General features: G+C 37.7%; 1 protein-coding gene across 5 annotated transcripts in view; it reads left to right on the forward strand.

Moving 5' to 3' along the window:
• Positions 1-14,284, forward strand: part of scaper (S-phase cyclin A-associated protein in the ER) — a 140,767-nt gene that overhangs the window by 57,356 nt on the left and 69,127 nt on the right. For all 5 annotated transcript variants that reach the window (XM_065292114.2, XM_065292115.2, XM_065292118.2 and 2 more), the window contains 2 exons: positions 5,725-5,790; positions 6,739-6,865. In XM_065292114.2, the coding sequence (XP_065148186.1) occupies positions 5,725-5,790; positions 6,739-6,865 (193 nt within the window). The remainder of the gene's footprint in view (positions 1-5,724; positions 5,791-6,738; positions 6,866-14,284) is intronic.

Below are 14,284 nucleotides of genomic sequence, written 5' to 3' on the forward strand. Positions count from 1 at the left end.
CCCCGACACGGCAGCGGCATGGAAAAGGCCCGTGCAATTTCCACAGCAGGACCCTGATTTATACTTTAAATATATGGCTTGTTCTTCGTGTGCAAACTTGTGGTTTTAATTACCGTGAAAGTAGCGTGTCCGTCCGTGTCGACAACGAGTGCGAGTCTTTCTTTCATTTCCTCCACTTACCTTTCTTGCTTTCTCTAATGGCTTCTTCTTTTCTTTTTTTTTCTTTTTCGTGTACAATGTTTGGTCAGGTACGTAGCTTGACTTTTCCTCAGGCAAGGGAACAGATTTCGGTTTGTTGGTTTATGTTAGACAGAGGACAGCACACAAAAGACCCCCTGTTCAGCATTTTCCAAGGGTGTCGCTTCACTGGATAAAATAGAAAAAGTGTATTTACGGACAAGAGTAGAATATGGAGGAGTTACAAAGAGCTAAGGGGTGAATCTTGTGTTTCAAGTGTCCCTTTGGGCCTACAGGTAACCTGAGCTAAGCACAAGCTTGTACTGGATGGATGGATAGATGGGTAGATGGATAGATGGATGGGTAGATGGGTAAGTAGATAGAAAGATGGCTAAAGGGATAGATGGCTAGACGGATGGATAGTCTGATGGTTGGATAGACAGACAAATGGACAGAAGGATGGATGGACTGAAAGGACGGATGGACTTAGGGATGAACGGACGGACTTACGGATGGATGGATGGATGGATGGATGGATGGATGGATGGACGGATGAATACATTTACAGATGGATGGATGTGCAGATAGACGGATGGACAGATAGACGGACGGACGGACTGATTTGTAGACTGATGGGTAGATAGATGGGTAAGTAGATAGATAGACAGATGGATAGACTGCTAGAGGGATAGATGGATGGACAGACAACAAATAGACAGACGGATAGATAAACTTACGGATGGATGAATGAATGAACGGACGGACGGATAGACTGATGGATAGGTAGACTGATGGATGGATGTGTAGATAGACGGATGGATAGATAGATAGAAAGATAGATGGACGGATGGATGGACGGATTGGTAGACTGATGGTAGATGGATGGGTAAGTGGATAGACGGCTAGAGGAATGGATGGATGGATGGAAGGACAGATGAATGGACAGATAGTCGGACAGACGGATGACTGATGGATGTACGGATGGATAGATATACGGATGGATGGATGTGTTGATAGACGGACAGACGGTTAGACAGACAGACTGATTCATAGACAGATGGGTAGATAATGGGTAAATTGATAGATAGACAGATGGATAGACTGCTAGATGGATGGATGGATGATAGACAGACAGACGGATGGACAGAAGACAAATAGACGGATGGACAGATAGACTTATGGATGGATGGACAGACGGAGGGACGGATGGATGTGTAGATAGACGGATGGATAGATAGACGGACAAATGCACGGATTGGTAGACTGATGGGGGTAGATGGATGGGTAAGTAGATAGACTGATGAGTAGACGGATGGATGTATAGACGGCTAGAGGGATAGACGGATGGATGGACGGACAGAAGGACAGACGAATGGACGGGTATTCGGACAGACAGATAGATGGATGGACTGATGAATGGATGTGTAGATAGACGGACGGACTAATAGACGGATGGACGGACTGATTTGTAGACTGTTGGTAAGTAGATAGATAGATAGACAGATGGATAGACTGCTAGAGGGATGGATGGATGGATGAATGGATAGATAGACAGACAGACAGATGAACGGATGAATGGACAAATAGATAGACCTATGGATAGATAGACTGATGGATGGATGGATGAATGGGTAAGTAAATAGACAAATGGATAGACAGACAGACGGATGGATAGATAGATAGATAGACTGATGGACGGATGGATGTTTGGACAGATGGTTTGATGGACGGACGGATAGATAGACGGACAGACTGATGGATGGATGGATGGACAGACGGATAGAGGGATAGACAGACGGAAGGATGGATGGATGGATAGATAGACAATTGGATAGATAGATAGACAGATAGACAGATAGACAGATAGACAAATAGACAAATAGAGACAAATAGATGAATGGATGGATATAAAGATGGATGGATGGGCTGATACTTTATTCACCCTTCTCAAGATCTGTTCTTTGTTGACGACATTCAACATAGACATCAATTGCGAAATTTGGGCCAAGGCCAGCTGTCCTGGCTAACCGCTAGGCCATGGCTCTGAGACTGTTTCAACTTTAAGACCCCGCTTACCTCAGACATTTATTTACCATCAGGTGCATATAAATCTTTTCAATCTCTGGATGTATCCAATATATATTTCACATATAACCCCTTATACCTTCGTAGAATTTATAGATGGGCGCAGCTTCGTTCCTCTCGGCGCGAGTCAAATTTTTCCCTCCCTTTCTTCATCATCGAATTGTCAATTGTTTGATTGAGAGCCTTTCAGAGCCAATGTTAAATATTGTACCAAACGTTCTCTTTAACCGTGAGTGCCTGAATGTCTCCCATAGCACATTTAAAACTGATACACCGTATTTGTTTTATATTTTATCCGTATAGAGTCTTTGGCGGTTTTACAGTCGATTGGGGGAGGTGTCCGTCTGCGTCCTACATGGGTGGAGGTGAATAGTGGGGCACATTGTGATGAATTGATGATTAGCTCTGCATTGTAGCTTTGTAGCTGCCCCTCCTGCTTATAGCTGGTTACTAATATTTATGGTGCCCGGCCCATTTAATGGGGCTTGCCACGTTCCGAGATTGATGGTGCGGCGATTGCCCTGCTGTTTAACCCGTACAGGCGTAAAGCTGTCAGAGAGGAATATTGTAATCTGGTGGATGAGGACAAGGCCAGGTGTGGATCATGCTTTTTATTTCGAACGCTCGAATGCTGGGGTCTCAACATTGGACGGAATAGTTGTGCTCTTGATCTTGAAACAGTTTTTATTCACATGTACAGTTTGACTCGCATTAAGTCACCTGATCTGATCATTTGCCTATACTTTTTGCAACATTATTACGCCATACTGAAAAACTAGTAAATCATTTTGTTGTTGTATTTATACAGTTCAACAGTTCAGCGATCAAAGGTTTACATACACCTTGCAGAATATGGAAAATTTTGGAAAAAGAAGTTTGAAAATTTAATTTTGTTTTTTTTGAGTCCCGTCCTGAACAACTTATTTTACATCGATGGCACAGAAAAGCCCAATGGTTAGTGGGCCAATATATAACACCAATGTGCTCTCGTTGACCTGTCAATTCCCGTCTCTGAGGTGCTTTGCCGTTCCCCTATCTCCCCCAACACTTTCCTGTCTACTCCGCACTATGGGGCACACAAGAGAAATGTTTAGAAAGTTCCCAACCCAGAATAATAACAGAATTTCTAAAAAAAAAAATAACCCAGTTCAAAAGTTTACATATACCGGATTTTTAATACTGCACATTGTTACCTGGATTTTTCATGAATCGTGTTGACTTCTTCAGCATCACTGAATGTTTGTATCCATTGTAATAGTTGCGTATGGGTCTCTTAATTGTCTTTAATGTGAAAACGTGAATCTTAACATCTTAGTAGTCAAGTAAACAAGTAGTCAAGACAACTCACAACTAGTTTTGTAAAATGCCAGCACGTTTGGGAATAAACAAGCTTACAAGTTATTGAGAAATGTAAACCTATCCCAGTTAACTGAATGCAAATCAATTAAGTAAAAACTTGACGCTTAATTTAAGCTATTAAGAAACTTATGTTGATCCATCCGCTTTCTGTGAACACTCAACTCGCCATCTCTTCCGGAAAAATACGTCAGGAGTTTATCAGGCCCTGAACATCCATCCGTCAACCGTTTTCTTCCAGGAGCTAATCGATCATCCTTATCTGCTGGAGCGGGACACGTGATTGTCAGGAATTTTGCTCTGTGGACCACACCAGCGTTTCAGTGCTGATTGACAGCAACCATTATTTTCAGCTGACTGTTTTCCTTATGGGAGGATGTGATGGGTTTAATTTTTAAAGCCAGCAGCAGATCACCACTCTTTATTTTGCATTTCTGGACTGAAAGGAATAGTTTACTGTAAAGTGAAAATTGTCTCATCATTTACACACCCTCATGCCATGTATATGAATTACTTTGTCAAAAAACTATATTAAATAATATCATAGCTCTTCCAGCTTCGTAATGCCACTGAATGGTGTTCAACGTTTTAAAACTTTAAAGCATTCATTTTTAACTCTTTCCAGTGTTCTTGAAAAAAGTTGCCAGCCAGCGCCAGCATTTTTCATGTTTTTTACAAAAGTTTGCTTCCAGAAAATAAAAAATATATAAACATACAATATATCAAATGAAAGAACAGACCCTCTGCTTTCAAAAAAAAAAAAACCGTTTCATCCTACCTTCATTAGTTCTCTTTTTATGACCTCTCAAATATGGGTAGATTTCTTCCAAAACACAAAATTTTGTGCTGATAATTCAATTTTTGTGAATGACTTTTGATAGATATCATATTCAGAGCTATCCTCAAAACTTACACGGACATACAGCTGTTTGCCCTAGGGCGATACTTCCGGGTTTTATAAGTCCTGGTGGATAAAAGCAGTATTGCGCAAAGCCGGAAATACTCGTCATTCGCAGGGAAGCATTTTCTCTTAATTAACAAGTTAACTCATCAATGGCGGGGAAAGAGTTAAAGTAATCAAAATGAGTGCGTTTATATACCTTCTGAAGTGAAATGATACATTTCCAAATCCAAAAAATATATTTGTATGCTTATTTAATGATCGATACATCATGTATTATTGTAAACATATAAATTAAATTAAATTCAAATATGGCGGCATGTCGATAACTATGAATCTTATAGGTTCTCACATGTGCGACATATGCGTACAAAGTATGCACGGTTACAAATATCGGCGGTGCGTGTACAGTATACTACTGTGCGTACTATTCTGATGACGAAATTTGCATCACCTGCACTGTACACGGACCCTCACGTATGCGTAAAAACAAAACTATACTTTTAAGTTTAATGTTAGCAATTTTATAGGATAATTTTCATTTTACTGTGAAATAATCCTTTAAAGGAAAAGTCCAACTGAAAACACTGTCATTATTTACTAATTTGTAGTTTTAACCATGCAAAAACCATTTTCAAGATTGAGAAAAAACAATAATTATTTTAAAATTCATAAAATGAATCTAACATTAATCATAAAATTAAGCTTTCTAACTACAGCTAAAGTTTTACGTTTTGTTACTGCACATGCAAACCCCAAAGCCATTTTGGTGTCCGTAATGCATCGATTTTGAATCTGCTACCATCACAGCTTTACAAAAACAAAACAAAAAATGTTAAACTTTCCATTTCTGTTGTTCAACAGTGCAAAAACAAAGCTTACAAGTTTAGATTTTTGGAATGACAGGTTTAGGTGCACTGTCACTTTAAATAGTGTGGCTATGGAAAAATGTGGTGTTTCCTTCTGTGAAACTTGTGTTTTTCAACTCGTTCATGCTTGTTAGTTTGTGATTGCTGCTGGTGCGGCCTAAAGACTAAATAAACAGTCTCAGCTTGACCCTTCGACCTTTTCTTTGTTCCACATGTCGTCTTATCTCCTCTTGTCTTCAGGCTGACAGCCATCGGACTCCTCTTGCGCTCTCTCTCTCTCTTTTGTGCTCTCCCTCTCTCCTGTTTCTGACCAACTTGTTTGTGTTTTACCCTTAGGGCCAAGGAGTATGAGACGTGCATGGAGGCTAAGACGCAGGTCTCTGATTCTCCTTACAAGGCGAAGTAAGCTCCCAGATCCGTTTATATTAACCATCTATCCAATCTGATGTATGATGGTCTGTAATAGGCTTTATGCCCAGCTGCACTACTTCCTGAACTTCAGCCAGCTCCTTGTTTCCTGTCTGCCATCATTGGACAAACTGATTAATCCAGGTGTGTCTGATTATTGTTGTTGTGACTACTGAGGTCAGGCACACCTGGATTAATCAGTTTGTTCAATAATGGCAGACAGGAAACAAGGAGCTAGCTGAAGTTCAGGAAGTGTGCAGCTGGGCATAAAGCCTATTGATTGTTTTTAAAAACCCTACTATAGAAATCATCCAACTTTTTTAATTTATCTTTATTTAAACTATAAATACTCAATTAAGTAATGCTGATAACCACGCAGTGTATCAGACATTGCTTAATTCAGACTGAAAATCTCACTAAGTAATATAATTGCTTTATATTTGAGGGCAGTATGAAATAAAGTGGTCAGTGTTGAGGAAATACTGTAAATGTAATTTATTTATATAATGCAATTGTTTTAATATTTTTAATAGTATTTCAGCAGCTCTATTGGTACAGCATTGTGCAGAGGTCATGGGTTCAATCCCCAGGGAACACGCATTGAAAGCTAGACAATATATCTAGTATAGTTTGTATGCACTGTAAGTCGCTTTGGATAGAAGCGCCTGCCAGATGCATGTAAATGTAATATAATGCATGCAATTATTTTTAATTGCATTTTTGTTTTGCATTACGGTTAATGGTTTTTTATTTGCATTAGGGTAATGAGAATTTGATTGCACTTAAATCTTAATGGTGCTATTTAAAAGTAAAGTGAGATTTATTTTTGATTTTGACCAGGAAATATTCTCGTCATGTTACGCGAGATTTACCCTATTAGCTGAAAATAAAAAAAATGGCAAATCATCACCATGTTCTGTAAACAAACGTGTTTGTGTTCAGGCTTCAGCGCTCAGTGAAGGATCTTTTGAAACAGCTGCAGGGACAAGACAGTGGCCAGTGGGCCAGTAACAAAGTGTCCGGCCTGGACAGAACCCTGGGAGAAATCTCACGCATTTTAGAGAAACAGGTTTGTACAAATTGCTGATCCTTCTTTCTAATGCAAACTGAATTATAGTTTTATTGAAATTATTGTTATAGCAATAACCAAGGCCATACATTACAGTGGTTTTAATGCATAAAGTTCTTGACACAAAAATAATCACCGGCATATTGCTTGTATCCTATAAAGGGACTAATGTAAAAGTGTGTATATATATATATATATATATATATATATATATATATATATATATATATATATATATATATATATATATATATATATATATATATATATATAAATATATAGAAATATATATATATATAAATATATAGAAATATATATATATATAAATATATAGAAATATATATATATTTATTTAGGGTAAATATAAACGTAAATAAGCAGTTGTGCTTGCCAAGCAATGTGTGCATTATCACTTATTATACCACAGAGCTGATTGGTTGAGAAATGTTTCATGGGTGTTGATTATTTTTCAATAACTGACATTTAAATGTTTTAAAAATAGGCACCAGAACAATATTTTTTTTTAACTGCGGTATAAGCAGTATAATTGACTCCGGTCCTTTTGAATTATTCGAAAATAATGCACACCCGCAGTGTAACGCATAACCACCTTGGGTGTGCATTATTTTCTTATAATTCAACGGCCCGTCATCAATTATTCCTTACATATACCACAGGGCTGTTGAATGCTTTATTCTGATTGGTTGAGAAATATTTGGTTGAAGTATGCATTGGTTAATTGGTTGAGGTATGCATAATTTTTTTTGGTAACACTTTAGTATGGGGAACACTTATTAATTATGACTTTTGCCTCAGTAAACTCCTAATTTACTGCTAATTAATAGCTAATAAGGTAGTTATTGTAGACGTTAGGTTTAGGTATTGGATTGGGTTAAGGGATGTAAAATATGGTCATGCAGAACAAAGCATTAATATGTCCTTTATAAGCACTAATAAACAGCTAATATGTAAGCTAATAAGACACTAGTTAAAAGTGAGAATTGGTCCCTATACTAAAGTGTTACCTTTTTTTATAACCGTGGTATAAGCGAAGTAATTGACTCCAGTCCTTTTGAATAATTTGAAAATATTGCTCACCTGTGTTGTAATTGTACTCTGTTTCTCGCCGTGCCACATTACCACCTTGGGTGTGCATAATTTTCAAATAATTCAACATCCCTTCATCAATTATTCCTTATGTGTATGTTACAGATGTGCATTTATATACATTGTACAACATAAACAAACATAGCGAAAATTTGAGTCTGTACTATCAGTTTTACGATCAATAGTTTCCTTTAAAGGTTGTGAATGGGCAAAACAAAGTCATAGTCTTTACTGTAGCACTTAACAGAGCTATATACTTTCTCTAATGTTCTTACTCTCCTTAGACATCAGTATTGACTGAATGGTTATACGGCATCTGATGTTCAAACTGCTCTTTATCTGTCCACATTTACTACTGCACATTTGCACCAGGGTGGTTCTGGGATTGCAAGCATGTGAGCAGCATTTGGACAGTTTGTGTCAATGGCTTGGAGGCTTTATTGTCTCAGGTCTAGTCTGTGTGTTGACTGGATGTGTATTTGTGTGCGTGTGTGTGTGAATGGATCCGACTAGAAGATAAGCCTCCAGGCTGCTCCCAGCAATAACTTCCCTGAACCTCTCCGCTTTGGCTGCCGTCTTCCCTGTCTCGCAGTGGATGCAGAGTATCGCTTTCCATCCTTAACTCTCTGCCCTCGGTTATTTGGTAATGAGGGCCAGATTAGGTGCTTGTTTTCATTGCCGCAGATGTTATTAATTGGCGGAGGTCCCCGTTTGTTAAACAGGCGAACATGTTTCCAAGCGCCTGGTCGACTTTGCTGGCTACCGTTGTGCATTGTGGCTTTCATACGATAATATGTTGGTTTTTCAAACGTAAATATAATCCGAATGACTTGAGGTAACAAAGGCATGGGAGCTTTTGAAGAATCCGCATCTTTGGTTTCGCAATCTCTTGTATTTTCCCGTGAGCTAGCTTGGCGCGTTACCGTCCAATCGGAGACGCTGCGTTTACCCCTGTACTTTTTGTTACTTGGCTGCCATTTTAATATGAGCTTGGATGTTTTATACATTTATTCTTTGTCGTTTCTGGATGTGATTTAGTAGGGATTAACATAGATGTTAGGAGTTTTTTTATATACTTTTTCTCCATAAATTGCTCATTTTTTAAATCAATTAATACAGCAATACTATTTTTGTTTTGTTTTTGTGTAGTTGTGATTGTTTCTTTCATGGGATTGTACTGTCCATCTGTCTGTAATATAAAAATACTACAATAAATATAATATATAAAAAGTTGGTAACACTTTACTTGAAGGGGTGTTTATATGACATGACACATGCTATGAACATGAAGGAGAGTTTATGTACATTTATAATAATAATAATAATAATTTGTTACATTTTATATAGCGCTTTTCTGCAGACCTCAAAGCGCTTTACATATGAATGGGGGAATCTCCTCAACCACCACCAAGGTTGGCCAGTATGCCGGGGCACACCCCTACTTTTTTCGAATGACATCCTGGGATTTTTAACGACCACAGAGAGTCAGGACCTCGGTTTAACGCAGGGGTGTCAAACTCATTTTAGGCTGTGGGCCGGATGGTAAATAACGGCATGAAGTGCGGGCCGGATAATTTTTTTAAACTTTAGTGTGCTGATAATTGTGTTAAAATTAACTTAACAAATCAATTAATTAGTTTGTTTAGCAAGAAAATCAGAGAAACACACAGCTCTGTGAAAACTAGATTTCAAAAGGTCACACTCATACTGTATATTATACCCACAAATTTACATCTGTACAAAATCCACTGGCCTTATAGGTTGAAAAGCTTTAATTTAACTTCTTTTGCCTTAATGCCAAAATTATTTATAAACCATTCACTTTTCTTTGGAATATATTTGTAATGAAAACAGTCATTTAGAAAATGCTAGATGGGGCAGTGGCCCAAACCAAAAATGGTACTAAGGGGGTGGTACTATTATTATGGTTTTAATAAAGTATTATAAATATTATGTATTATATTACTAGCATCAACTTAGACAAGTGATTATAATGGGAAATATAATAAGAATTAAAGTGTGACAATCTGCTGAATATTCAATATGATTTACCTGCTGGCTTGATGGAGCTTTGAATCCATGTTTGCAATGTTGAACTGCTGCTAAAAGCCTCTCTTTCCGTTCTCTGTCGTTATTTTGTGAAGGCATTGGTGTTTTTTGTATTTTTTGTCTACAAAGTGTGCCAACAACAGCAAATTTAGTGTTTATATTAACTTAGATCTGATCGGGAACATTAAATCGATTAGACAAGCATTGTAACGTAAATAAGAATGTGGATATTTTGGTTTTGTTAGCTTGCTAAGTTGTTAGCACTTTTAGAACACTGACAGCAAATCATTACCGGAAGAAATACATAAACATACTTACAAATTACTAATTCTGCGGTTTAACAACTGATATAATGTAATGAATCTACCTGTTAATGCAACGAACTTCGGAAACTGTCGTCTTCGCTCTCCAGGCAGAGAGTGGACACAGAGATGCTGCGGAGCGGGCGAGAAAACACGAAGTGGATCACCGGAATCAGTGGATCTTTAGCGGAGCGGTAACAATAAAACGGCAAGATTTTTGGGCACCGTGTTTACTCTATGTTCCGCGTTTTGCTGCTTTCCGCAAGTCTCTCATATTAAAAACGAACTAGACACCCGCCTAAAAGGGTTTTTAAAATATGTATTTAATATTTAATAATACTGTATAAATCATCACGCGGGCCGGATTGGACACCTTTGCGGGCCGTATCCGGCTGACACCCCTGGTTTAACGTCTCATCCGAAAGACGGTGCTTTTTGACAGTATAGTGTCCCCGTCACTATCATTAAGTGTCATTTGTTCGAAAGTCATTTTTAATGCAAAGATTACATTTTTTTAATTGTCTTTATGACAGATTGACATAAATCTGTCATAAACATGACATAGCAGAATAATTATCAAACTTAAGATACTACGTAGCTTTATGGGTCAACATTACATTAAAATGTCATTAAGTGTTAATACTGTCAAATAATTTGAAATAACTTAACAAAATGCAACAGACACATCAAAATATTATACTTAACTTTATGTGCACAATACATAAAAAACTTAAAGAACTAACAGGTTCAGAAATTTTCTGACATATAAGAACAAACGAACAAAACATTTAATTAATTTAATCTAATGTAATTAACTTTTTGCACATGTCATGATTATAAATGTCTCATGTCAGTCTTATAAACACCCCTTCAAGTAAAGTTTACCAAAAAAATACACAATACTAAACAGTAATGTAGTTTAACAGCTAACAGTACATTGGCATGAAAAATGGATTCTTCCTTTACCTTTGCTATCAACACAAATGTTGCATGTTTGATTCCCAAGAAGCACACATACCGATAAAATAAATAACTTGAATTGAGAGCAAGTTGCTTTGGATAAAAGCATCTACCAATTGCATAAACGCAAATGTAATTGAAAAATTGGATCCTCAGAATAGGCAGTAATAAAACATTTCAAAGTTAATTTAATACTGCAGCTGAAACTATTAGGTGTCGTGCAGCTACAGTGTATACTCCCTCAAGTCTTTGGCATAGTTTAAAGCATTTCTTCTCTTATTTCAGGCCTTTATTGTCTATGAGTATACTCGGATCAATATAGGGAGATGTATGGGGGCGTGTCACTTTTTGGTAATGAAAAAGGACATTTACAGCTTCTGTAATACACTTATCAAATGAGGTATGTGTGTTTTGGTGGGCGGTGTGTTAGTGGGTGGGTAGATGGTGCATTGATGGTGTGCCTGTATTGACTGGTGGGAGGAGATTAATGGTGTTAATGGTGTTCCTAAAATCGTATAGGAGAAAGGTAAGAGGGACGGAGGAGGGTGGTAAAGCTGAGCTAATGAGAAAGGAGGAGGGCAGAGGGAGGAGAAGAGAGGCTAAGCTCCTAGAGAGGAGTGAAGGGGAGGTAACCACAGACCCAAAATATCACTTTTGGCACTTGCATCTATTCCAACTTCAAATTTTATAAACATTGCTGTTTCCAATACTAATTAAGTTGATACAGCAACATTGGCTCTAGCAATGGTGGGGTTATCGGTTTGTCTAACCAATTGAAGACAGTTGGACTTGGCATTTATCTTTCTCTTTGTCCGAAATAGCATACTGTGACAGTAGATGCTGAATTAGATTAAGTACCTACTCATTGACTGTTAAACATTAGGTACTATATAGTATGAATGTGAATAGTATGAATGAATTTGCACGTACTACATCTGCCTTTTTGATACATCACTTGACATACGTCGTCATAACAAGTTAGTTGTTGGAATGACGTGAAACTAGCGCAATTTAACCACAAGGGACAGTTGTTTAGTATATGTATTTGCATTTTGAATAGAGCCGCTTTACCGCTGCTGGACATTTTTAAATTAAAACGACTCCTTATTCTTGATTGGATAACTCCTCTCTCGGGGGCTCACGGAATAGTAAAGGGTCCATCCAATGAACGCTTCGGGATCTCGTAAGTGGTAGGTCATCCAGGTACTTTACTGTCTATTTGGACATACTGCACGTCTCGCCTACTATATAGTATAGAAGTAGGACGTTTCAGACGCAGACTCGCAAACATAGTTAATTGACAGTATTAAAGTCCCCATGAACCAGAAGTGGCTAATTGACCTTAAGTTGCGATATATTTCAGAGTAAAACAGAATATCATGCAAGGAAAATTGTGGCCGTGGCTTGTGTTTCCACTGTGCTTTGATTGGATATAGAAAGGTATGCATTTTATTCAGAAATGGAACTGGCAGTAGACTGACAGTTGGAGGGGCGGAGTTAACGAATGCTCCCGCTCGAGCCCATGCTCTAGCTGACGTCATCAGAAAGTGATCGCCACGGAAGTACATTTTACAATTTTAAGGAAAGTTAATAGGGGCACATGAATAAAAAAAAAGAATGACTTACACGGATAAATTGTAGGGCTGTCACTTTTGAGAAAAATCAAATTCGAACGGATATCGAATATCATGCAATGTATCCGAATATATTCGAATATCTACGTGCCCCCCGCGCATCAAAAAAAAAAAAAAAACGTAATGGAGAAGTTATTAACAGTGACAGTCATAAACATGGCTTTTTTACTTAATGTTTGAAACAGCAGGTTATCAACTTATGAATAACAACGACTCAGAACATGTGACAGCAGCAGGAGTAAGGCATATAGCCAAGCCCAAATGAAATCCGCGCCCGCAGATTTCGGCGGAAAACTCCGCTGAATTCCACGGATATAATGCCCTTCATTGACAAGCACACACATCCCACGCTTGAGCCTGTTTGTGAGAAGAAATCTCATTGACAACAAGCACACATACATAGACTATCTCGCGCGTTTTTGAGCCGTCATAGACTAGTGCATTACTGTTTGCTTGACCGTTTTTAATGATAGAGAGCGCAAACCCTTTGATACTTGAGATAAAATTAAACTTACCGCTTAAGCAGATTTCACTTGACTCTGTCGTCTATGTGACACGCGATCAGTCAGCACATGATCATTTAAAATCCGTTTACAAGACAAATGCTGTTGTTGTTTAATATAAAGTTTACATTGCGTTGTAAAAATGATGAAATTATCTTCATACATGCTAATTTCATAATGCGAACGTATTAACACAAGCTTTTTATTCTGCTATAATATTTAACACTATAAACAAAAATGTAATTTTATATACAAACTATAATTCTATCTTGACATGCACATTAGGTTCATGTTGGTCCAATTTGATTCACTCTCTTACGCACAGTTGCCGTCGGTCTCACTCTCAGCCTCCTTCCTGTGAGGTGTTACTGTAAAAAATGCGCTAAACATGGCATTTTAAAAACCGGATGGTTTATTTATAGTTAGAATACGGATATGTCACGTCATGTTCGAATGCATATTCGAATATCAAATAAAAAGTGACAGCCCTAATAAATTGTATATAATACACACTGCATTATTACATAAAAAAATAAGAATTGTCAGTTTTGATTTCATGGGGACTTTAAAGGGACACTCCCATTTTTGAAAATATTTTCGGGCACTGTGTAATATCATTGCGCTTAATGCAGCCATGTTACGGCAGCAAAGTCCTTGATTATTACGCCAGAATGAGAGTATAGTTCCTAGCCATATCGCCTAGAAAATCACAACTTTTAATTTTATGTTGGTCTTTGTACACAATCTAACTACAAAAGAGTTGAGTTTTAAACGGGAAAAATTCGAAACTGTGGTTATTTTTGAGCATGATGCTAATGGTCTTATCAGATTCAATGGATTATGCTAAGCTATGCTAAAAGTGGT

Source organism: Paramisgurnus dabryanus, chromosome 23 (genome assembly GCF_030506205.2).
Source record: "Paramisgurnus dabryanus chromosome 23, PD_genome_1.1, whole genome shotgun sequence".
NCBI classification, from domain to species: Eukaryota; Metazoa; Chordata; class Actinopteri; order Cypriniformes; family Cobitidae; genus Paramisgurnus; species Paramisgurnus dabryanus.